General features: G+C 45.9%; 1 protein-coding gene across 5 annotated transcripts in view; it reads left to right on the forward strand.

The window, feature by feature from the left end:
- The window catches only part of FLI1 (Fli-1 proto-oncogene, ETS transcription factor), a 139,866-nt gene extending 116,103 nt beyond the window's left edge, over positions 1–23,763 (forward strand). For all 5 annotated transcript variants that reach the window (XM_018043321.1, XM_018043323.1, XM_018043325.1 and 2 more), the window contains 4 exons: positions 15,680–15,745; positions 17,427–17,486; positions 20,676–20,723; positions 21,769–23,763. In XM_018043321.1, coding sequence (XP_017898810.1) covers positions 15,680–15,745; positions 17,427–17,486; positions 20,676–20,723; positions 21,769–22,298 — 704 coding nt within the window. In that variant the 3' untranslated portion in view covers positions 22,299–23,763. The remainder of the gene's footprint in view (positions 1–15,679; positions 15,746–17,426; positions 17,487–20,675; positions 20,724–21,768) is intronic.

The following is a 24,467-nucleotide window of genomic DNA, read 5'->3' on the forward strand; positions in this document are numbered from 1 at the left end:
GGGAGGGATTGGGGGCAGGAAGAGAAGGGGACGACAGAGGATGAGATGGCTGGATGGCATCACTGACTCGATGGACATAAGTTTGAGTGAATTCCAGGAGCTGGTGATGGACAGGGAGGCCTGGCGTGCTGTGATTCATGGGGTCACAAAGAGTCGAACACGACTGAGCCCTGAACTGAACTGAACTGACCTCCAGAGCACCCTTCCAACTGGGCTGAGCCAGAAAACTGCTCCGCCCACCCCTGCGGGTGGGGTGCCCAGTGGGCCGGGCGCAGCACCACGCAGTCCCGCCCACTTCTCAGGCGTTTCACACTTACTGAGTGGGCCGTTTGGGTTTTGCATTTCCAATTCATCTCCAGACTCTTAACTGTTACTATTTTAAACCTCCCATCTCTACCAGGTTTCACTTTGACTCAGACGTGTCATCCCATTCTAGATAGATAGCAGAGCTAAGACTCAAAATGAAATTGGCCTCGGTTGATGTCACTCCATTTCCATGACCACGGGGTCTTGGTTTGTAATAGAAACTAGAAGTGACCACTGTTGGCTCTGTTGAGGAGTTGGGTCCTGGGGTACTTTGAAAAGAGAAGGCTAGGTCCACAAGTGCTCCAGTTAGCCCAGTGGTGGGCGCCTCCACATAGAACATTCCAAATGCCTTTGTTTTGCAAAATGCACTGATTTAGAAATTGCAGCGGTTGTTTGGAGGGACAGTAGTTGCTGAAAAGTATTTAAAAGGTGCTTGTTGATTCTCATGCTCGTAAACCAAATTTCTCTCCAGGAAGAAGCATCTCAACCAATACAACACTGTAACAATTTTTTTTTAGCATTTAAATTTTAAAAAATAGGAAAAAAAGAAGCTTCTCTTATGCCAGACAGAGATGAAGGGACTTGGGAAATCTTCTAGTGAAAAGCCAAGGCAAAGATAGCATCATTTGTTATTTTATTGTAAAAACTTTCCCAAATTCTTTTTAAAGATGTAACAACGAACCCTCTTCAGAGAAGTCCACGTCTAAGATAATAAATAATTATTTCTCATGAAACATCCTTTTGGCAGAAAAGTTAACATCTTTGAGGAAGAAATGCTATAGTTAGAAACACTAACCGGGACCCACGTGAGCTTCTCCCCTCCAGCCTCAGGGATCTGTAAGCAATCACACGTGAGGATCAATAAAAAGTTTAACATGCCGCTGATGCGGTTCAAATTCTTGTGTTAGGCATATTCTAAAGAGCGAGTGGTAAATTAAATGGAGTTACTACTTTATCAAAATCCAACATATCCTTCAAGGCCTAATTCAAGTTCCAGCCTCTTCAAGATAATTTTTTCTTTACTCACAAAGACTACATGCAGTCACTTCTCAGGACCCTACCTTACTCACAAGCCGTATGTGGACCTAACTACCATGCTAAGGTAACTATAGATTACTTTGTCATCTCTAATTCTGAGTTTTGTTCTGTATCCCTTTTCCCAGCCCTGTAGATATTCAGTAAATATCATTGACAGTTGATGGATTCACTAGGGAGGGAAAATCTGGTTTGCCAATTTAATTAAATATATACTCCATGCTTCTGCTTCCCTAAACAAAGAAGCACAAGAAATTAGCCTTGGTTGACACAGGAAAGATTAACTTTTTTCCACGGAATAAAACTCTGGAAAAGAATAGCAGCTATACTCTTAAATGATACGTTGGAGTGTAGAAAGCATTTTCACATGCATGATCTCATTTATTCCCAAAAGAACTCTGGGAGGATTAAATAAGCCATTTGCGTCTCCAAGTTCTTAAGTTTTAGGAGAATCATTTCTCCCCTGTTACAGATAGGTGGACTGAGAGGTTCAGAGAGATTGTCACCTGTGCAGGCTCACACAGCTGGTAACTGGCAGAGATGAAAAGCAACCCAAGGAGTTCTGAAGCCTTGTGTAGCGTTCCTTCCATGGCAATGAACTGTTTGCCTAATGGGAATGAATTAAAGAGGAATCACGGAATTCCTTCCTGTGAAAATCCCTAAGAGTCCTTAATTACATCACACGTGACCTTAGACTCGATAAGATTTAGGTATCCCTCTTCCAAAGAGATGAAAATTGTTCTCACTCTAACTTTGAAAACTCTTTGAGCTTCCAAAGTCTTCGGCCTGCCTGTAAAAAGAATGGTCCGTCCTGCCCAATATCCTGGAGGAGTTTAGAGAAAGGCAGTTTTTTCTGCTGTGAGTCATACTTTCAGTTTCTATTAAAATTCTTATATGGTCGCATATGCTTTCTCTCAGGCTTTGGGCCTCCAGGCCTGTGCTAATTTGCATGTCTGGTTTAGATAATGTCTGAAGTCCCTTCCAGCCTGAAAAGAAGCCTCAGATTTTATTATGTAAGTGAGACCACACTCCACCTGCTGATGGTTCTTTAACTCCTATGCTTTTTTAATTGATTTGTTTGGCGGTATCAGGTCTTAGTTGTGGCATGCCGGATCTTTAGTTGCCGCTTTTATATGAAGCATGCGGACTCTTTTTTAGTTACAGCATTCGAACACTTAGTTGTGGCATGTGGGATCTAGTTCCCTGACGAGGGATCGAACCCATGACCCCTGCATTGGAAGCTCGGAGTCTCAGCCATTGGATCACCAGGCAAACCCTAATCCCTGTGCTTCTGATCTGTGAATGCAGAACGCAGAGGTGGGGGTGTTCTGGGGCTCATGGGCTGGCCACAAAGATTGGGTGTTCCACTGCGGAGAACTCACTTGTTTATTTCTCATTCACAGTGACCCCAGAGAAATGCCCTTTCCTGCAGTCCACTCTGGCTCAAAAGCAAGGCATAGGAAGTGTGGAATTTTCAGTTTCTTCATTTAAATGGCTTTCCTACGTCAGTATGAGTCTGGGATCGTAGATTTGACAATACCTTGATTCTAAATATGCAAAAATTGGTGAACGCTTTAATTGTTGTTGCTGTTCAGTTGCTAAGTCGTGGCCAACTTTTTGCAACCCATGGACTGCAGCACACCAGGCTCTCCTTGTCCTTTACTGTCTCCCTAAGTTTGCTCAAATTCATGTCCGTTGAGTCAATGATGCTATATAACCATCTCATTCTCTGCCAACCCCTTCTTTTGCCTTCAGTCTTTGCCAGCATCAGGGTCTTTTCCAATGACCCTTAACATTAGGTGGCCAGACTCGAAAAAAGTAGACTTATTTCGCCTTTTACTGTCTCTCATCCAAACATACAAAAGATACTATCGAGTTTTTTAGCTAATTTTTTTTCATCTTCTATCATAAAATAATTCTCACCATCTAAAGAACTGACACTGATTGATTAACTTTCTGGAAGGGCTTTGAGATCAATTAGGGTGACCCAGTCACTTTTCATAAGAAAATCATGGCACTATGGAGAGCTTTATGTTCCTAACACTAGACAGGCCAAGTCTTTGTTCAAAATTGTCATCAGTGAGGCCCTCTCCTTTGCCTGTTTTCTTTTTCTCATAACACACCAACTTCTAATTTACGATGTAGTTTACCATGTGTTTTGGGAGCTTCCCTGAAAAACATCTATTTCTGCTTTATTGACTATGCCAAAGCCTTTGACTGTGTGGATCATAATATACTGTGGAAAATTCTGAAAGAGATGGGAATACCAGACCACCTGACCTGCCTCTTGAGAAACCTGTATGCAGGTCAGGAAGCAACAGTTAGAACTGGACATGGAACAACACACTGGTTCCAAATAGGAAAAGGAGTACGTCAAGGCTGTGTATTGTCACCCTGCTTATTTAACTTCTATGCAGAGTACATCATGAGAAACGCTGGGCTGGAAGAAGCACAAGCTGGAATCAAGATTGCCGGGGGAAATATCAATAACCTCAGATATGCAGATGGCACCACCCTGATGGCAGAAAATGAAGAGGAACTAAAAAGCCTCTTGATGAAAGTGAAAGAGGAGAGTGAAAAAGTTGGCTTAAAGCTCAACATTCAGAAAACTTCATGGGATCTGGTCCCATCACTTCATGGCAGATAGATGGGGAAACGGTGGAAACAGTGTCAGCCTTTATTTTTGGGGGGCTCCAAAATCACCAAAGATGGTGATTGCAGCCATGAAATTAAAAGACGCTTACTCCTTGGAAGGAAAGTTATGACCAACCTAGATAGCATATTCAAAAGCAGAGACATTACTTTGTCAACAAAGGTGCGTCTAGTCAAGGCTATAGTTTTTCCAGTGGTCATGTATGGATGTGAGAGTTGGACTGTGAGGAAAGCTGAGCACTGAAGAATTGATGCTTTTGAACTGTAGTGTTGGAGAAGACTCTTGAGAGTCCATTGGACTGCAAGGAGATCCAACCAGTCCATCCTAAGGGAGACCAGTCCTGAGTGTTCAATGAAAGGACTGATGTTGAAGCTGAAATTTCAATACTTTGGCCACCTGATGTGAAGAGCTGACTCATTTGAAAATGATGCTGGGAAAGATTGAGGGCAGGAGGAGAAGGGGACGACAGAGGATGAGCTGGTTGGATGGCATCACTGACTCAATGGACATGGGTTTGGGTGGATTCCAGGAGTTGGTGATGGACAGGGAGGCCTGGCGTGCTGCGGTTCATGGGGTTGCAAAGAGTCAGACACGACTGAGCAACTGAACTGAACTGAACTTATGGCTCAGCTGGTAAAGAATCTGCCTGCAATGCAGGAGACCTGGGTTCAGTCCCTGGGTTGGGAAGATCTCCTGGAGAAGGGAAAGGCTACCCACTCCAGTATTCTGGCCCAGAGAATTCCATGGACTGTATAGTCCATGGGGTCGCAAAGAGTTGGACAAGACTGAGCGACTTTCACTTCACTGATGGCTCAGTGGGTAAAGAAATTGCTTGCAGTGCAGAAGACACAGGAGACTTGGGTTCAATCCCTGGGTTGGGACGATCCCTTGGAGGAAGAAATGGCAATCTACTCCAGTATTCTTGGCTGGGAAATCCCATGAACAGAGGAGCCTGGCAGGCTACAGTCCATGGGGTTGCAAAGAGTCAGACATGCCTGAGGGACTGAGCACAGTGCAGCATTCTGTGTTTTGAATGTCAGCTCCCAGAGCAAGGTTGTGTGTCTGGCCACCGATGCATTCTCCACACACTGAAGAGGGTCCTGCACCATAATACACATTCACTAAAACGTTGCTGAATGAATGAATGTTTGTGGAGTATGAGATATCAGCTAGGCCCAATAGCTTATGCTGGAAGAGAAGAGGAACCTGGGGGTGGGAAAGGAAAACCAGGTGATAAGATACAGTCCCTCCCTTCCCAAAGATGCTCACCAAGCAAGAGGCATAAGTACACCAGGAATCACAGCAGGAGGCTGAACAAAACGAGGGTGATAACCACGAGAGCCTCACCAGTGAGCCTTTGCAGAACTTTGGGAGTGAAAAATGCAAAAGTTGAGTCATGCATCAAATGCAGGACTGTGTCCCGAATAATCAGGGAGAGTGAGGGCGACCCCCCTCCAAGGAAGCGGACGGGAGCGCATCAGATCCAGGCTTTCGGGACCCAGGGGGCTGAACACAGATGGCCACTCATTCATCTCAAGCCTGTTACCTAAGTGAGCAACCGGTTAGGTTTTCTTGTTCTGACCTGGAATCATCTTAAACTGGAGGCAGATTGGACCCAAGAAGTCTGCAGTTTTGTTGCGTCTACACTGCCTAACGTAGAGGGGAATTCTGGCAAACACTCAACTAATCAAGTCAGTATGAATTGCTTTTCCACACAAGGCTGGCCTCCAAATCCCACTTGGAGCCCTTATCAAAATAAAGAGGTCATTGAGGCTTGTGTGTCATTCAGACACAGAGCCCCGTGGGAGGAGCAGAGCCAGGGAGGGCTGGCCTTAGCAGGTCCAGTCTCGTGGGACTGGGGTGAGACTGTGCAGAGAAGGTACCACTGGCCTCTCCAGCCATCATCTGTGAAAGCCGACCATTCTTTAAGCATTTCTCTCATGTGTCCTTTCAGATATTTCTTCACGTGAAATATCTGAAACAGTAGCTTCATTCTACTCCACACAGCGGGGCTGGCTCCGAGGCTCCTAGGCTGTTTGGATTCCAGGACAAATGCTTGAGCAAAAAAAATCTGATCCAGGATGTTTGTTCTTTTTTTTTCTCCATGCATTCCAAGTTTGAGGAAAGCCTTGCCTAGATATTTCCCTCTTCTTGAGGTCTCCTTGGAAGCCAAGATCCCCTGATGCCCTTTAGAACATAGGATGCCTCCAAGGCGAAGGCTGAGCTGCCCTTGTAGATGAGGTTGCAAAGAGGTGAGGACCCAGCTCAGAGCTCCAGGGCTGGCTGGGCAGGGAGCTGGGGGAGCTGACAGTTGGGGACGGCGGGAGGAATGCTGGGTAAAACCTAGGCTAGTAATAGACCAGCAGGCAGCCAGAGCCACGGGCCCTCACCAGCTTCTAGGCCAGTGATTCTAAACTGGGATCCAGGATACAGCAAGTCCCCTACACACGAACCTTCAAGTTGTGAGCTTTCAAAGATGTGAACGTGCGTTTGCATTTCCAGTCACATAAGTTAGTTCATGTGCCTGCATCCTCTACAGGTAATTGTGCTTTCATGTTCTTTACAGTCCTGTATAGAATATGGTAGTACAACATCTTTATTTCAAGCCCAGCATGTCCAGAAAGAAGAGTAAGAGGAGCAGTGATGTAGCCAGTACTGCTAAGATGCACTGAGGGATAGTGATGGTGTTAGTTGGGTACCTAGGCTAACTGTGTTGGACTTACAAACAGATTGGACTTACGAACTTGCTCTCGGAAAGGAACTCATTCATATGTAGGAGACTTGCTGTCATACATTCTCCTTCTAAAAGAGAGTGAGACTTTATTCCTGTTTGGGAATCGCTGATCTCAGAGCACAGGAATGGGACTCTCCTTCCTCCTTTACAGTTTCTCTTCTTTTTCAGGGTTTTCCCTGGTGAGCTTTCTAACCTCACTTCACCAAGACCAACATCTTAGAGGCGCAAGCAAGATTGTATAGACTACGTGTATATTGTATATATTTTTTAAATTGCCATTGAGCGAATCCTTATTTAATCTTTCTATCAATCCTATGCAGCATCTGTTACTAATATTTTTAGAGAAGCAGAACATGGGGTTCAAAAAGGCAGAGTAACCTTTTGACGATGATTGTTCACCAGGGCTGGGATCTGAAGCATAACCACCGACCTTCTAGAGAGAAAGGGTGTCTGCCCAAGGGGGTCCATGCCCTGTATGACCTTGCACAGCCCAAGTGCCCATTGCCTTAACACAACTTTGAAAGTGGGAGGCCAGGCCAGCAGGTCAGATGTCTGGTATGATGGCTGGCAGGGGCTATATGGCGATCAAGGCCGGCACAGGGCTGGTCCTGAGTCTGGAAGGTTCGGCATGCTGGGCAGGGCAGAAGAAAGAGCCTAGAGAGAAGCAGAGCTGGACTGGTGGCCAAGTCAGACCTGCTCCTCTTCTTAGGCTGGACCATTTATACCCCAGGGCCTCAGAGGGTGGGGGGTATGGAGGACCATATCGTTGAGTCCTCTGCCAACAGCAAGGATGTTGTCTTCGTGTATATTCTTCGCTGTGTGTGGGATTTCCTTGGTGGTCCAGTGATTAAGAATCCGCCTTCCAACACAGAGTGCCGGTTTGATCCCTGGTCAGGGAACTAAGATCCCACAGGCCTCGTGAACACCCCTCTCCCCCACCAAGAAAATGTTACCTATAGATGGGGGAGTTTGGGCAATGGGTCTTCCTCCTGGTGCATTTGGCTCTTTCTTAGGAAGCTTGGGGCTTTGGACTCAGGGGTTCCCTTTCTTAGAGCTTTTGTCCTTGGGCAACCTCGCTCTTCCAAGAAAGGAGGTCTGGATCAGACTGAGAGAAGCCTCTGCCTTGAGCTGGAGCCGCCTTGCCTGTCCTGCTGAAAGGTCTGCATTCAGAAGCCGGGCTTTCCAAGGATAAACAGGGTGAGGTGCTGCCAACCAGAAACTCGAAGAGAAGTTTCAGGGAATATTCATCTTTTTCCATCAAGTAGTTGAGAGCACGGGCTCATGCCGGAAGGGAGGAAGAGAGAGGCTTTTGTGCCCGCGTCTCCAGCATCTCTGGCCCCCGGGTGAGGTCATGACAAAATGTGGAGCTGCGTGTTGCCTGGGACACTGGGCCTTCAGACAGCAAACCGTCGGCATCAGAGCAGAAAGAAAGCTTTCCTGCGATGTTTGGCCAGGTTTCTAGGACCCGTTTAACAGCTTCACACAGAAGCTGAGTTAACACTGGGATGTCTGTGAGAAGGTCACGTCCAGAGAAAGTCTTCCCCTTCCCACAAGGAGTTTTCAGAAAAAAAGAAAAAAAATCTCCATGCTCATATTTCTCCACCCCAGGAGGCTCCCCTGGAATCTAAGAGGCCACTGAAGGTCAAGTCAGCCACAACAGACATGCTATAATGAAGATACTGTTCAGACCATTATATACGTGAAGCTGAATTATCCACAATGCCTAGCAGTGCCCAGAATGAGGTTCAGTCTTTCTCAGCTTTGGCCAGAGTGGATGTTAGGACTGCCTGAAACCATAAGCTCCAGGCAGAGCCCTTCTGGGAAGATCCTCGGAAAAAGATTATTGCAATAAGATTAATTATCAAGCCGGGGGTAGAAGGCATCACTGAAGTAAAAAGTGATTTTCTACTGATCAAGCATCTGCTGCTACCCGACAGTTCTGAGACCAGCTCCTCTGAGGGCCCCTAACAGTCACATTTTCACCTGTTGTACCCTTGGTCAGGGGCTTCCCAGGTGGCGCCAGTGGTAAAGACCCCACCTGCCAATGCAGGAGACATGAGATGTGGGTTTGTTCCCTGGGTCAGGAAGATCTCCTGAAGGGCATGGCAATCCACTCCAGTATTCCTGCCTAGAGAGTCCCATGGACAGAGGACCCTGGCGGGCTACAGTCCATGGGGTCACAAAGGGTCGGACATGACTGAAGCAACTTAGCACGCACACACGCACCCTCGGTCGCCCGCTTAAGTGTGTGTTTTCAGAAGTCAGTTCTCAGAAAGCAGACAGCAGGGCCCAGGGGACACTCAAGGCCGCCTCCTGAGCCAGGCACACCCCACAGGAGGACGGCCCACATGCTGATGGGCAGCTGGGCACCAGGGAGGCAGAGTGTGCAGGACTCTGAGTTGTTGGGTAGCTCCTGGGTCCAGGCTTTTCCATTTTGGTTGTGGACATATTTCTGTTTGAGTGTCTGATACCAGAACTGACCATCATGCTGGGTTCTCCCTTGTATGACTTTTAGGAACAAAAACAAGTCTTCATTTGAACACTGACCTTGTTAAAATATGTATAAGATAGACCGCAGGTCACCTGAATGAGTGGCATCTAGTCCTGGGCTTCCTGTGGGGACAGGTTTATGCCTGTGCTTTGTTGTAGGAGGGCTGTAGGCCATTCTGCTCAGAGGGCAGCGCGGGTTAACTGTGCACACTCATATATCACCCATCACCCAGACTGGAATGGGTTTCTCAGGTGGCGCTAGTGGTAAAGAGCCTGCCTGTCAGTGCAGGAGACATAAGGGACTCAGGTTCAATCCCTGGGTCAGGAAGGGCATGGCATCCCTGGAGGAGGGCATGGCAACCCACTCCAGTATTCTTGCCTGAGGAGCCCTATGGACAGAGGAGCCTGACTGTAGTCCACGGGGTCACAAAGAGTCAGACACGACTGAAGTGACTTAGCACACACACAGCCTGGAATCACCTGGTGACTTCATTTAGTGGGGAGAAGTCTGGGCAGAGGCTTGGAATGCCCATCAGCTAGGAAAATAGTCAACAACAAGAGGAAGTGTGTCTGTTTAGCAAGAAGGAGAAAATATTGGCCGGGCATTCATTCATTCATTCAACGAATGTTTATTGTATGCTTGCCCTGGGCTGGGTGCTTGGTTCTATCAGAGAACCAAAGAGGGGTCCTGACCCTAATGGACCTGACATTCAGGTGGGAGATGCAGACAATAACCATCATGAATTCAGTTCAGTCCAGTCTCTGAATCGCGTCTGACTCTTTGTGACCCCATGAACTGCAACATGCCAGGCCTCCCTGTCCATCACCAACTCCCAGAGTCACCCAAACCCATGTCCATTGAGTCAGTGATGCCATCCAACCAGCTCATCCTCTGTGGTCCCCTTCTCCTCCTGCCCTCAATCTCTCCCAGCATCAGGGTCTTTTCCAACGAGTCAGCTCTTCACATCAGGTGGCCAAAGTATTGGAGTTTCAGCTTCAAAATCAGTCCTACCAATGAACACCCAGGACTGATCTCCTCTAGGATGGACTGGTTAGGTATCCTTGCAGTCCAAGGGACTCTCAAGGGTCTTCTCCAACACCACAGTTCAAAAGCATCAATTCTTTGGCGCTCAGCTTTCTTCACAGTCCAACTCTCACATCCACACATGACCACTGGAAAAGCCATAGCCTACGTGATTAAATTAGGTGATAAATGGAAAAATAAGTAGAGCAAAGTAAAATGGGTGGAAGCAAAGGGAGGGAGGTTAATGTATATTTGGTAGGACTGGCCAACCTGTTTCTGGGTTTGAACATTCATAAGGTATTTAATGATGCAAATATAGCAATAATTGCAATAATATTACTTGCTAATGTTCACCGAGTTTCACTCTGTGCTAGGCACCATGCCAGCTGTTTGTCTGGGTATCTCATTTAATCCGCAGGGCTGCCCTGGTGCTTCCAGCCTCTAAGGCAGAATGCCAGATCTTAGCTCTTGATCTTGGCCTTCCCCATCTTCAGCTCTATCCTTGCAGTAGGACTTAATCCAAAAACACTGGCTTTCATTTCAGTCTTCCATTTAGTAGGTGCTGTAACGTACCCAGTGCCCACAGACAGCATTTGTTAAACTCAGTAAATGGACCCAGGTGTCCTCCGTGGACTCAGATTCCAGGGGCAGGATTTTCCATGCAAGTGGGTGGAAAAGAAAGAGCACGTGGGAAGGGAGCCTTGTGGCCTTTGCTGCTCTGATTTCACACTCTGCTCCGGGACCCTTAGCTGTAGGCATGACGGATGCTGTTTATTGCTCTGTTACCTTCGCTGGAGGAGGCACTTCAGGCTGATTGCTCGTGGCCTTTCTGTTTCTGTCATTATTTTTTGGTACCTACTATAAGACTTTAGGATTGGTAGGGACCTCAAAATTTCTCTCAGCCAGGCTCCCCCCAGACCCCCAGGGCATCGAAGGAAAGGACAGGGCTGCCAGACACTCCTCTGATGAACCATTAGGAAAAAATCCAGCCACGACCTGCCCTCTGTTAGTTACAGGGAATTCATCCAGGTGTCCTGTAACTTTTGCATGCCTCTACTGTTAGAATAAAAGAATAGGAGGGGATATATGTATACTTATGGCTGATTTATGTTGAGGTTTGACCAAAAAACAACACAATTCTGTAAAGCCATCATCCTTCAATTAAAAAGAAAAAGAATAGGAGGAATAGTTGGTAAGAAGTCGATGGTAACAATAGCCAAAGCCTTAAGGTGGGCCTTAAAAAAAAAAGTTTCTTCTAAATGAATATAACATAGCTTTCAGAGAGGATAGATTCCTCCAGTAAATTAAGGATCGAGAAAAAAAAAAAAACTGCTTAGAAATCTCTGAGTCAGAGATCTTATCAGTGCAGAGTAAGTCACAAGTCAAGTCAAAACTTCAGATAACACACACCAATTCCTGGAACTTGGTGATTTGCTATTTCTCTTTGCATGAATTTGTCACTTTCTATTCCACTTTCTATTCCGTTCCTGCTAGTTTCACCTCTCGTACCCCCCAGTACCCACTGCATCCATCCACCACGGGCTGTGTGCTCCACCACACTGTGTGTTCACGGTATTGCCACCTACCAGGGGCCTCTCCTGGTTTCTGCTGCCTGTGACCCAGGGCCACTAAGCTTATTGATCAGCCGTGGACACGGTCTTGAGCCTGACCTCATCCCCCCACTGCAAACCCACAAGTGGTTGTCTCCCACCCGACAAATTCGCATCTCACTGCTCACGTCTGCCATATGCCCACCTCTGAGGCATGCTCTCTTCTCTCCAAAGAGGCCACCCAGCCCCACTTAGACTGGCTTCTCCCTCCTTCACCTCCAGGATCTCCAGCACTCCTTTGGCACATGACCTGTACATCCTCACAATCTTCTATCTGTTATCTTCTCCTATTTAAAGGCAAGGACAGGGGTGTATCCACATCTCTACAAATGACCCGCTTGTGTTCCTTTTTATGGCTGAATAATACTCTAATGTGTATATGTCCTACGTCTTCTTTATCCTTTCCTCTGTTGATGGATACTTACTTTGTTTCCATGTCCTGGCTACTGTGAACAGTTCTGCAGTGAACACTGGGGTGTATGTGTCTTTTTGAACCATGTTTTCTTCATACAGAGTGAAGTCAGAAAGAGAAAAACAAATATTGTATATTAACACATATATGTGGAATCTGAAAAGATTGGTATAGATGATCTTATTTGTTTACAAAGCAGAAATAGAGACACAGATACAGAGAACAAAAAAAGTATGGATACCAAGGGGGATGGAGTAGGGGTGGGGTGAACTGAGAGATTAAAATTGACATATATACATTACTACATAAAACATGGTGCTTCATGGTGACTCAGTGGTAAAAGAACCTGCCTGCCAGTGCATGGGATGCAGGAGATGTGGGTTCAGTCCCTGGGTAGGGAAGATCCCCTGGAGGAGGAAATGGCAACCCACTCCAGTATTCTTGCCTGGAAATCCCATGGTGGGCTATAGTCCATGTGGTCGCAGAGTCAGACACGACTGAGCACACGGCTGCTGCTGCTTCTGCTGCTAAGTCACTTCAGTTGTGTCCGACTCTGTGCGACCCCATAGACAGCAGCCCACTAGGCTCCTCTGTCCCTGGGATTCTCCAGGCAAGAACACTGGAGTGGGTTGCCATTTCCTTCTCCAATGCATGAAAGTGAAAAGTGAAAGTGAAGTCGCTCAGTCGTGCTTGACTCTTAGCGACCCCATGGACTGCAGCCCACCAGGTTCCTCCGTCCATGGGATTTTCCAGGCAAGAGTACTGGAATGGGTTGCCATTGCACACACATGTATAAAATAGATAACTAATGAGAACCTATTCTATAACTCAGGGAACTCTATTCAGTGCTCTGTGGTGATCTAATTGGAAAGGAAATATAAAAAAGAGGGGATATATGTATACACATGACTGATTCATTTTGCTGCACAGCAGAAATTAACACAACAAACTGCAATAAAAATTTTAATAACTAATAAAAATAATAAAGGCAAGAATAGCGGACTTGTTTCATATTCTTTCACTTGCACTCTATAGCCAAATACACAATCCATTGCAGAAATCAGTCCCAGACAAATGCCTGGAGGCCTAACCCCAAAGAAGAATTTTGGAAGAACCTGGCCTTTCCTCGCAGGTCCCCCAGCCTTGTACACACTGTTGCCCCCTGCCAGACAGTCCAGAAAATACCCATGAGAACCTTCAACCACATACCCCAGCTTGTAAACAAGTTAGGTTCTTTGTTTGTTTCTGTTCTGCTGTGTTTTTAAGCAAGCATAGGAATCTATTTGCAGAAGGAATTGTGAAAAAAAGAGTCAAAAATGAAAACAGACAATTCAAATGAGCCAGGTCTGTCTCTTTTGCCCCCTTCCCTCCCCTTCTTCCCGTCTCCATCCCCTCACTTTCTGTTTTGCTTTTCATGCCAATTGCTAAAGATTGTAATTTCAAAACTGCCCTGGCTTTTCCAAAGCTAGGAGGAATGCGCATCTGCACGTGGATTTTTCCACCAAAAGTCTGTTCCTGTAGTTTGGTTCTTCTTAGCCAGAAACAATCAGAACAGGCCATGGGACCAGCCAGCCCATCTTCACAGTTCTTATTCTAATTTGTTTGTGAGGCTCAGAAGGGGTGGAGGGGGATGGTTTGCGTTTCACCCTGTCTGACAGTCTTTTGATGAGGTTTGCACTCCATTTGTCCGGATGGTTTTTATGGTTTCTTTGTTGTCCGTGGAAAGACTTTGAAAGTCATAATTCTATATCCTTAAGCTCTTCTGCTGTTCCTGCTCCATGTCTCCACGGGACTCACAGCGTGAGAAAGGAAAAGACGTTTCCAGTCAGTCATTTAAGCAGTTTCTGCACAGGGTTAGGGAGGTGTGTGGATTCTTTCAAGAAAAGGGTTGGGATCATGAATGTTCAGGTTCAACAGAGTGTCCACCAAGGTGATCTGGAAGCCTCTCTGCAGTCCAAGTGGGAAGCGTCTCTCCAGCCCCTTGTTTCTTGTTCCAGCCACACCTCTGGTCCTTTTCCTTTTGCTGTGGTCATTGCCCAGCTCTCCGCTATCAACAGAAAACCTGAGAGACCAAGGAGAGTCCAGAATGTGCCCAAACATGTGCTGAAATGAGAGGCTGGAGCCACTGCTGGGGCCTTGAGGCAGGGCTGTGCGCCAGTTTGTCCATGAGCCTTTAATCTAGACATGACCATCTCCACAGAGCTGCTTAAAGGGTTTTGCAACACAGGCTTTGGACACTTTTTTTCTTTCTAAACTTAGATTATGTTTGTAGAATGCCTTATAAGATACTTCACACGTGTTATCTCATTTGATCATTACCTGTCTTCATCCCTTGGGGCTGCTGTAGCAAAGTATGACAAGCTGGGAGGCTTATACACAACACTAACTTCTGACAGTTCTGGAGATTGGAAGTCTGAGGTCATGTGCCAGCATGATCAGGTGTTGGAGGCCCTCCCGTCTGGATTGCAGATGGCTGCCTTCTTGTTGTGCCCTCATATGGCAGGAGGCAACCAGGCAAGCTACCTCTGTGACCTCTTCTTATAAGAGCACTAACCCTCTTCATACGGGCCCCACCCTTAAGACTTAATTACCTCCCAAGACCCCCACCTCCTATTACAATCACATTGGGGATTAGACATCTGCATATGAGTTTGAGGAGGACACAGATATGCAGTCGATAACATTTGCACACCCTTTAAGGTAGATTAAATCATGTAAAATCTTATTTCCATATTTAAAAAAAAGTGGTAGTGCCGTGTCTTTGTTGGAGTACACAAGATCTTCAATCTTCACTGTGGCAGGGTTTCTTTTAGATTCAGCATATATGATCTTTTTTTTTTTTTTTTTTAGTTGCAGCATGTGAAATCTTAGCTGTAGCATGTGGGATCTAGTTCCCTGACCAGGGACTGAACCCAGGCCCTCTGCATTGGGAGCACGAAGTCTTATCCACTGGACCACCAGGGAAGACTCTTAATTACTTATTTTGAAAAGCTGAGGCCCAAGGATGTCTGGATTCATCCAAGGTCTCACTACAAATGGTGGAAGGATAGAACTTGAACCAACCCTGTGACTTCAGATTCAGGGTTCTTTCCACCCCCTTCGACTCCCAATTAGTGTGTCAATGTTCCTTCCGTTCGTCCGCATTTGCCCCAGGGAAATGTACTTCTGGAATTTAGTGATGCTTGAAGTTATTGCTAAATTAAATTTAATTTTTCTGGATCACTAAAAGATAATCTTCAGGCAACCTTTCTGAAGAGCAGGAGATGCTTTCGTTGCTGTTCAGTCACTCAGTTGAGTCTGACTCTGCTACCCCGTGGACTATAGCATGCCAGGCTCTCCTGTCCACCATCTCCTGGCGTTTGCTCAAATTCATACCTGTTGAGGCTGATGTATCTCTATTTGTCTTTTCCACTAGACCCTTCCTATGACTCAGTCAGGAGAGGAGGTTGGGGCAGTAACATGAATTCTGGCCTCAACAAAAGTAAGTAAACGTCACTGTTCTTTGGGAGGAAAACCTTTTTCTGAGGGTTGGGTGGAGAACAGGGTCACAAGATAAAGGAAGACAAGAGTGAGCATTTTCTTTTTCTGCTTTTTGAATGGATATCAAAATTAATTGCCAATGTAGAACCTGTGAGTGATACCTAGTCCCAGAAAGATAAGGGAATTTTCACTCAGACCTTTGAGTTTTGTTTCACTGCATTTGGCTTTAGAATGTTTGAAGTTGTCACGTTTCTTAGGACAAGTTTCTGTATGAATGAAAAATCCCTGGATTTGGATTCTGCCATATAAGTTTCAATAATGACCCTCCATGACTTCACCTGCTTCCCTAATTGTCAAGATATAATCATACCAACATCTCTACCTCATTTCAGGGAACGTTGAGGTGGGGTGGTAACCGGATGAGGAGATGCTAGTGGTATGACATCAGTTTGTGTTGAAATCTGACCCAGAATCTCCTGTGAAGAGTGCAGGGGAAAGAATGATTCATAAAGTCCTGACCAGAACATGTAAATCTTGCTGTCTCTAGGAGGTGAAATATCAAGCACAGAAATGGATGGTGATGGGAATTCTTTCAAGAAAGAGGTTAGGATTGAAAACTAATGCCCAAGCAATAGCCACAAATCCTTTTAATAATGTGTATTATCTGTTTCCTCTGCCTTCAGCTCTGGGCAGTGTGGGTTTCACATGGTGAACCAGGCATGGACCAGTCTCTCCAGGAGGGGGAGGAGTCAAGCACGCGCACACGCACACGCACACACACACACCCCTTTCTCTTTGGGTGCCCTCAGGAACACCTTGGAGACCTGGAGTCATAAGAGTTGGTTCTAGAAAGAGAGGCAGGATTTGGACCCAGAGAGATGGGAAAGATGCCCTCCCAGGATAGGTGGGGTCAGGGAAAGACACCAAGGTCAATATGTCTGAGAGTCAGGGAGGACTTGGGTTCCTGGAGTTTAGGGTGCATGAAGGAAAAGTCTGGAAGGGTAAGGAAAGGGTTCAGAGATGCTCAGACCATAGACCTCAGTGGTTTAGTCAACAGTGAGTCACTGAGGTTTTTGGATGGTGGAGTAAAGTGGTTTATGGAGATTAAACTGGCTAAATAGCATTTGATGGGTCAGTGAGAAGAGAGAGGAGTGGTGAGGGTGCCAGTCAGATGAAACCAAAGATGGTGCAAGCAGCAACACAGCTCTAACATGGAGATGTGACGTGATGGCAGGAGCAGGAAGGGTGTACTAAGAGATGCCACAAAGAGGGGAGCTCACAAGACGTGGAAACACAGGAGCAGGAGGCTGGCGCTCAAATGCTACCTTCTCATTAAAGACCTTTCTCGGTTTTCTATTTAAAAATGAAATCCACAGCCCCAATACCACCAGACATGCTCCTTTTACATATTTATTGCTGTTCATCATTGTCTCCTCCATTAAAATGTAAGCTCTGGCAGGAACCCCTTGCGCAGTACTGGGTCCCTAGCATCGAGAGCAGTGCCAGTACATAGATTCTGGATAAATATTTATAACATAAAATGAATAAATGAGTAGAGTGACTGAGTGAGGGAGTGAATGGGAAAGCACAGTTGCTCTGCTCGCTGGGGATGTGCTTGATGAGACGGTCCCTCCCCTTCATGGAGAATGGCTCCACTTACCATATTTCTCTTCTTGCCTCAGGTCCCCCCCTTGCTGGAGCACAAACGATGAGTAAGAATACTGAACAGCGGCCCCAACCAGGTACCTGTCCCTGATGTTCGAACCCTCCTTTGCTTGCTGTGCGGCCATTGGTGCCACGTGGTCAGCAGGGGAGGATTTAGACAGTATCTTGTGTTTGTCATCATTCTTCTTCATAGAATCCTATATTTGACACTGTACTAGATCTATGCATGGCGTACCTAGCCCTGGAATGTAGAGAGAATCATGTCATATCAGAGGTGAAAGGAACCTCAAGATTAACATGTTTCATGTTGTAAAATAAAGAAACCGAGATCTCAAGAAGTGAAGTGATTTGCCAGAAGCCACACAGCTGGATTCGGGGAATACGAGAGCTGTCATCCCAAACTCCCAAGTTGCTTCACCTTCTTCCATCCCTGTAATGAATCTCCTTAACAATTAAGGCAGAGCACCTTTGAAAACCATGGAACTGGAGACTCTTCGTATGGCAAGGGAACCTAGAGACGTCTAGGTCTATGACATCCTCCTGTAACACCTCAGTCTTGTGGCCGCATCATCTCCACTTGAATACTTACAGCTATGGGAAAGTGAAGTCGCTCAGTCATGTCCGGCTCTTTGCAGCCCCATAGATCCAGGCTCCTCCATCCATGGGATTTTCCAGGCAAGAGTACTGGAGTGGGTTGCCATTTCCTTCTCCAGAGGATCTTCCTGACCCAGGGATTGAACCTGGGGCTCCCGCATTGTAGGCAGAAGCTTTACTGTCTGAGCCACCAGGGAGCTCAATACCTAACCAGGCTCAATTCCACCATTTGAGCCAAAGTCCCCCCAGTGCTATATCTTCCATTCAAGCTTCCCAGTTTGCCCTGTGGAAAGGTCTTCCTCTTGTTCTCTGTGAAGGTTCTTCATGAATCTGAAGACTGCCATGTGCGCCCTCCCAAGCCCAGCTCGGTCTCTCTTGGAACACAGCTTAGAGTAAGCTCTGAACATGCTGTTGCTTTGGGTGAACAGACTTGGTTTTCCATCTCCACTGAAGATAAGCAGTAGAAAGTTGACCTGCATTTCTTCAGGAAGGCTGAGAACTTGCTGACTGTGAAACACAAGTCAGACAGAGAGGATTTGACGTGGAGGATTTAGAGAGTCCCCAACAACAACAAAATTAGACATTGTTGTTCAGTTGCTCAGTTCTGTCTGACTTTTGCGACCCCGTGGACTGCAGCTCGCCAGGCTTCCCTGTCCTTCACTGTCTCCGGGAGTTTGTTCAAACTCATGTCCATTGAGTCAGTGATGTTATCTAACCATCTCATCCTCTGTTGCCCCCTTCTCCTCCTGTCCCCAGTCTTTCCCAGCATCAAGGTCTTTTCCATTGAGTCAACTCTTCACATCAGGTGGCCAAATTCAGTTCAGTTCAGTCGCTCAGTTGTGTCCGACTCTTTGCAACCCCATGAATCGCAGCATGCCAGGCCTCCCTGTCCATCACCAACTCCTGGAGTTCACTCAGACTCACGTCCATCAAGTCAGTGATGCCATCCAGCCATCTCATCCTCTGTCGTCCCCTTCTCCTTCTCCCAATCCTTCCCAGCATCAGAGCCTTTTCCAGTGAGTCAACTCTTCGCATGAGGTGGCCGAAATACTGGAGTTTCAGCTTTAGCATCATTCCTTCCAAAGAAATCCCAGGGCTGATCTCCTTCAGAATGGACTGGTTGGATCTCCTTTCCCCAAAATATTTTAGTTGTCATACTATATAGATAGAAAGGGGTAGATTGAGAGGTCTTAAGGACTCTTCAAAGTTAATTTGTGGTTGTGAGCAAAAACCCCTAAATCATGTTGATTTTTTAAAATTATATAGAAATTGTAAAATTGTATCAAACATATGACATCATCACCAAGCTGTGATCCAGCTCTCTACCATGATCTCAGCTGAAAAGAAGATAGTCCTCACTGTGTCAGTATTGCAAAGGTTTCTTTTATGGCTAAACTATCATACAAGTTTTATGTAAACTGAGGTATTAAGAATAATCATTTTAAGGACTGCCCTGGATGTCCAGTAGTTAAGACTCCATGCTTCCACTGCAGGGGGCAGGGGTTTGATTCCCGGTCAGGGAACTGAGATCACACATGCCACATGGTGAGGCCAAAATAAATGAAGAGATGTTATATTAAAAAAAGAGATTCAAATATATGTGTGTGTGTATAAATATATAATCATTTTATGGCTAAAATACAAATTGCAGTTGGTTGGTGTCAACATTTCCAAGCTTAAAATCATAGAAGGTTGTACTGGAAGGGAACTGGAGAATCCAAGAGCCAAACCTATCATTTTGCAGAGGAGAAAAGCAATACCCAGAGATTGTCCACTGAGTTATTTAGCTGATAACTCAGTGGTTATTATCAGCTAAATTTATTATCAGGCTACTTGATTTCCAGGCATGTGTCTTTTATGCTGCATCAGAAAAAGAGAGACATGTAATAGTTAGAGCTATTAAAGACCAGTCAGGGATTCCCAGGTGGTTCAGTGATAGAGTCCGCCTGCCAATGCAGGAGACACAGGAGACGTGGGTTCGATCCCTGGGTCAGGAAGATCCCCTGGAGAAGGAAATGTCAACCCACTCCAGATTTCTTGCCCGGAGAATCCCATGGACAGAATAGCCTGGCAGGCTACAGTCCATGCAGTCACAGAGTCAGACACAACTGAGTGACTGAACAGCAACAAAGGAATTCCCTGGTGGTCCAGTGGTTAAGACTCAGCACTTCCACTGCAGGGGCGTGGGTTCAATCCCTCATCAGGGAACTAAGATCCCACAAGCTGCATGGCATGGTCAGGAATAAACAAACAAACAAATTTTTACAAAGACTGTTGTAAGACCTTTATAAAGACACTGTTAGACTTTGAGCTCTTTTAATACGCCATACTTCACCTTATTCATGTGACTGGATATCAGCTAGCTCCTTTCCAAATGCATTTTATTATTCTGTTGTAGGTAATGGCAGCATTATCTATAAATTTTAAACACTAAATAGGAAAAAATGATACTATCACTATTTCATGTTGTTTCTGTAATAACAGGGATATAGAGCATAACTCTGATCATGATCTTTAAGGTTTGCAAGTAAAAGCAGTGCCGTTTTATGAAATCAGGCTTTCCTATGATATCAAAATAAAAGTTGAAACCCTTAGGGGTATTGTTATTGTTAATGCTGTTGTTTTTATATTTTTCATAACAGTGAAGCAAATTTCCTTTCTTGTCTCCTTAGATCCATATCAGATCCTGGGCCCAACCAGCAGTCGCCTAGCCAATCCTGGTGAGTTTACTTTGGCCTGAGAGGTTGTGTTCCAGAATGTTCCATAGTTTTATGAGATCACTAAGGTGTCCTCGGTTCAGACACCTGACCGGGGAAGGACATGTATGCCTTTCCTTGAACTGTTTGACCCCTGTTTCTCTAGTGCACAAGGAGAGAACAGGGCTTGTCATTAGGTGGTGACGATATCCATAAGCTGGAGATGCCTTTGGACCACAAACATTTTAGCCCTGTGTATGTGCACTGAGGTTGAGATAAGTTTCAGCAGGGAAAGATGGAGGGGGTGGGTGTGGGAAGGGCAAGGAACAAGTTCTAGCCAGCTCTCAGTGAAAACATATTCTAAAGCTGCCTCAGTATTCACTTTAGATGGTATTGCAGCATTACCTGGCTTCCTAAAAGAGGTTGCAGATAAAATAAACTCGACAGTGTATTTCAAGGGTTTGTGATTCAGGTAACTCTCAAGCGAGTTCTGAACCAAGCGCACCCCCTGTGTGAGTTAATAGGCCCTTTGGAATTGCGAGGCCAGCACTGTCCCACCAGGGAAGTCCCACTACTCCTGTCTCCAGGCCATTTCTGCTCAGAGGGTGAGAAAGCCACCAGCTCTCTCTCCTCTTTTTTCTTTTCTCTCTGCCCATGTTCTCTGTGGAACTTAGAGCAGAGAGCCAAGCACAAAGGCTAAGGAGCAGTTCAGGTTGCTTCAGCCTAAAGTGCTGTCCACACGTTCTTCTGGGACTCAGAGGGAGGCCAGCACTGAACAAGGAGTAGACCGTGGTTCAGACCTTTACAGAAGGAGAGAGGCAAGCATCTTCCCCCAAAGGGATGGGGTGTGCCTCGCCCCAAGCCACACAGCTGGCTCTGGGTGAATTTCACCAGGCTGGGGGCAGCTTATCTAAAGATCTAACCTTGCTGATTACGCCAGTCTGGGTGAGAAGTGGATTCTGACTGTAGAAGGAGATCCTGGGGTTCCTGTCCGGAGTGAGTGGACCCTTGCACTTAGGGATCAGGTTCTGATTTCTCAGGCGGAGCCTCTGTTTTCTCTCTCCTGCAGGGAGCGGGCAAATCCAGCTGTGGCAGTTCCTCCTGGAGTTGCTCTCGGACAGCGCCAACGCCAGCTGCATCACCTGGGAGGGGACCAACGGAGAGTTCAAAATGACGGACCCCGATGAGGTGGCCCGGCGCTGGGGGGAGCGCAAGAGCAAACCCAACATGAATTACGACAAGCTGAGCCGGGCCCTCCGATACTACTACGATAAGAACATTATGACCAAAGTGCATGGCAAGAGGTATGCCTACAAATTTGACTTCCACGGCATCGCCCAGGCTCTGCAGCCGCATCCCACTGAATCGTCCATGTACAAGTACCCTTCCGACATCTCCTACATGCCTTCCTACCACACCCACCAACAGAAGGTGAACTTTGTCCCTCCCCACCCGTCCTCCATGCCCGTCACGTCCTCCAGCTTCTTCGGAGCGGCGTCACAATACTGGACCTCCCCGACGGGGGGCATCTACCCTAACCCCAACGTCCCCCGTCATCCCAACACCCACGTGCCCTCACACTTAGGCAGCTACTACTAGAGGCTTCCTCATCGGCGGCCTTCTCGCTGAAGGCCCCTCCCTTACACCTCCCTTTGGACTTACGTGGCCTTGGAGAGAAATCAAAACTGGATGCTCTTTCTTGTTGGATAGAACTTTTGTACCTGTTCTTAAAAAACAACTCTTTTTTTTTTTTTCTTTAACATTGGTAACTCCTGCTTTTCTCTACCTTGAACAAAGAGGTGGATAATTCCATGGGCCAGTATGCCAGTTTGGAGTCCCAATCTCCTGTCAACCTATGAGTTGAATATTTAAGATTACTGGAATGGTTGTGTCATGGTTCTGGGAAAGAAACTGCATGTAGATTTATATTTTTAGGACCAAAAACAGTTTCTTATAGACACACGGGTCTCATCTTGAACCTTGAAGGGTTCAGTAGGATAAAGAATCATGGACTTAACCAGTTATGCTCTGGTTTGAGGCTTAGTGAACTAGAGGCAGGAAGCTTATCATCTTATCTTAGGAAGACCTAACTCAGTGGAGGGCAACTGGAACATTGGTTGTAAGGCCAGTGAAATTTTCACCCAACTGGAATTTAACAGAAAGAAACAAGTGTGTATTTAAGAAGCCACGGGCATTGCAGAATCCCTCTCAGTGGGCAGTAAATATGCGCTAGGCTGACCATTTTGTCTAGAAGTAGTCAAAATATGAACTAAGAGATGTTAATGCAAATACAGACATTCCTGAAAAGCCAGAGAAGTAAATAACTGAAAAAAAAAAAATAATGACAGTGGGTCCCAGTACTTTGAAAAGTCCTAGGGATTTCTAAACACAAACAGATTCGCAAGTGCTGTGCGCTTGTCAGACGATCAGTCCAGGGTCCACCAACCACAAGGCAACTTACTGTATAAATTATGCAGAGTTATTTTCCTATATCTCACAGTATTAAAAGTAAATAATTAAAAAGTGAAAAAGAGTAAAGAAACGAGTTGACCTCGGTCACAGATACAGTGTTCCTATCAAATCAGTCGTTATTTTTTTTAAATGTAATTTGTACATCTTTTTGTCAATCTGTACATTTGGACTGCTTGTACGTTTTTATAGCTGGTTTTTAAAAATGCATAATGTGACTTGTTGCAGAAAAGAGAACAGGACTTTGAAGTCACTGACTTACCCGAAAGAGAATCACTGTAATTATTTAACAAATGAGCAGAAGCGAGTCAAGGCAATCCCTTTAAACCGTTAACTGCTTTGGAGATGTTTGTAAATAACTGAACTACAATCATCACAACTTGGAAAACAGCAACCAAACTTTCCCTTGTGGATACGAGGGATTTTTTGCCTTATATATACAATATATTTTTTAGATATTAAAATATATATAATTTTGCAGGTAATCATTGACTCTTTTAAACTATATTAAGTGTTAAGTTGACAACTGTCCATGAAAACTATGTTGTAAAATAATTTGACTAAATAAATTGTGCCTTCTTCTCTCAGAACTGAAGAAAACGTTTTCTTATTTACAACCAACCTTCTGTCCCTTGTCCCCCACCCCAGGTCCAAGGGTTTTCCCAGGGAAAGTTTCCTATTGACCTCTTCTGGCACCGTGAAAACTTTTTCACATGTACATATAGCAGAAAGTATAGAATTATGTGGGTTTTAGTGTTGTTTGTATTAGCTCTCTCCAGAGAAACAGAACCAGTGGGGATATATATTTGGGTCTCTATTACGAGGACTTGACTCATGCAATTGTGAGGGCTGTAGAATCCCCCCGGGCTGGAGCTGGTCACCTAGGGAAGCCACGTGTAGCATGCTCAGTTTCTTCAGCAGTGTCTGACTCTCTGCGACCCTGTAGACTGTAGCCCACCAGGCTCCTCTCCAAAGGATTCTCCAGGCAAGAGTACTGGAGTGGGTTGCCATGCCCTCCTCCAGGGAATCTTTCCAACCCCAGGAATTGAACTCGTGTCACCTGCATTGAAGTCGGATTCTTTACCCACTGCGCTACCTGGGAAGCCCTCAAGGGAAACCAGTAGCGTGTGATTCAGGGGAATCAGGGAAACCGGCTGATGGTGTAGATCTCAGTTCAAGGGCAGGAGAAAAATCCTGCCTGGGCAGGCAGGGAGGGAGCCCAGAGGGTGAATTCCTCCTTCCTCTGCTGTTTGCTCTATTCAGATCCTCCGTGATTAGAGGGGGCCCTCTGGCCTGCAC

The sequence above is a fragment of the Capra hircus genome, chromosome 29 (assembly GCF_001704415.2).
Source record: "Capra hircus breed San Clemente chromosome 29, ASM170441v1, whole genome shotgun sequence".
Lineage (NCBI taxonomy): Eukaryota > Metazoa > Chordata > Mammalia > Artiodactyla > Bovidae > Capra > Capra hircus.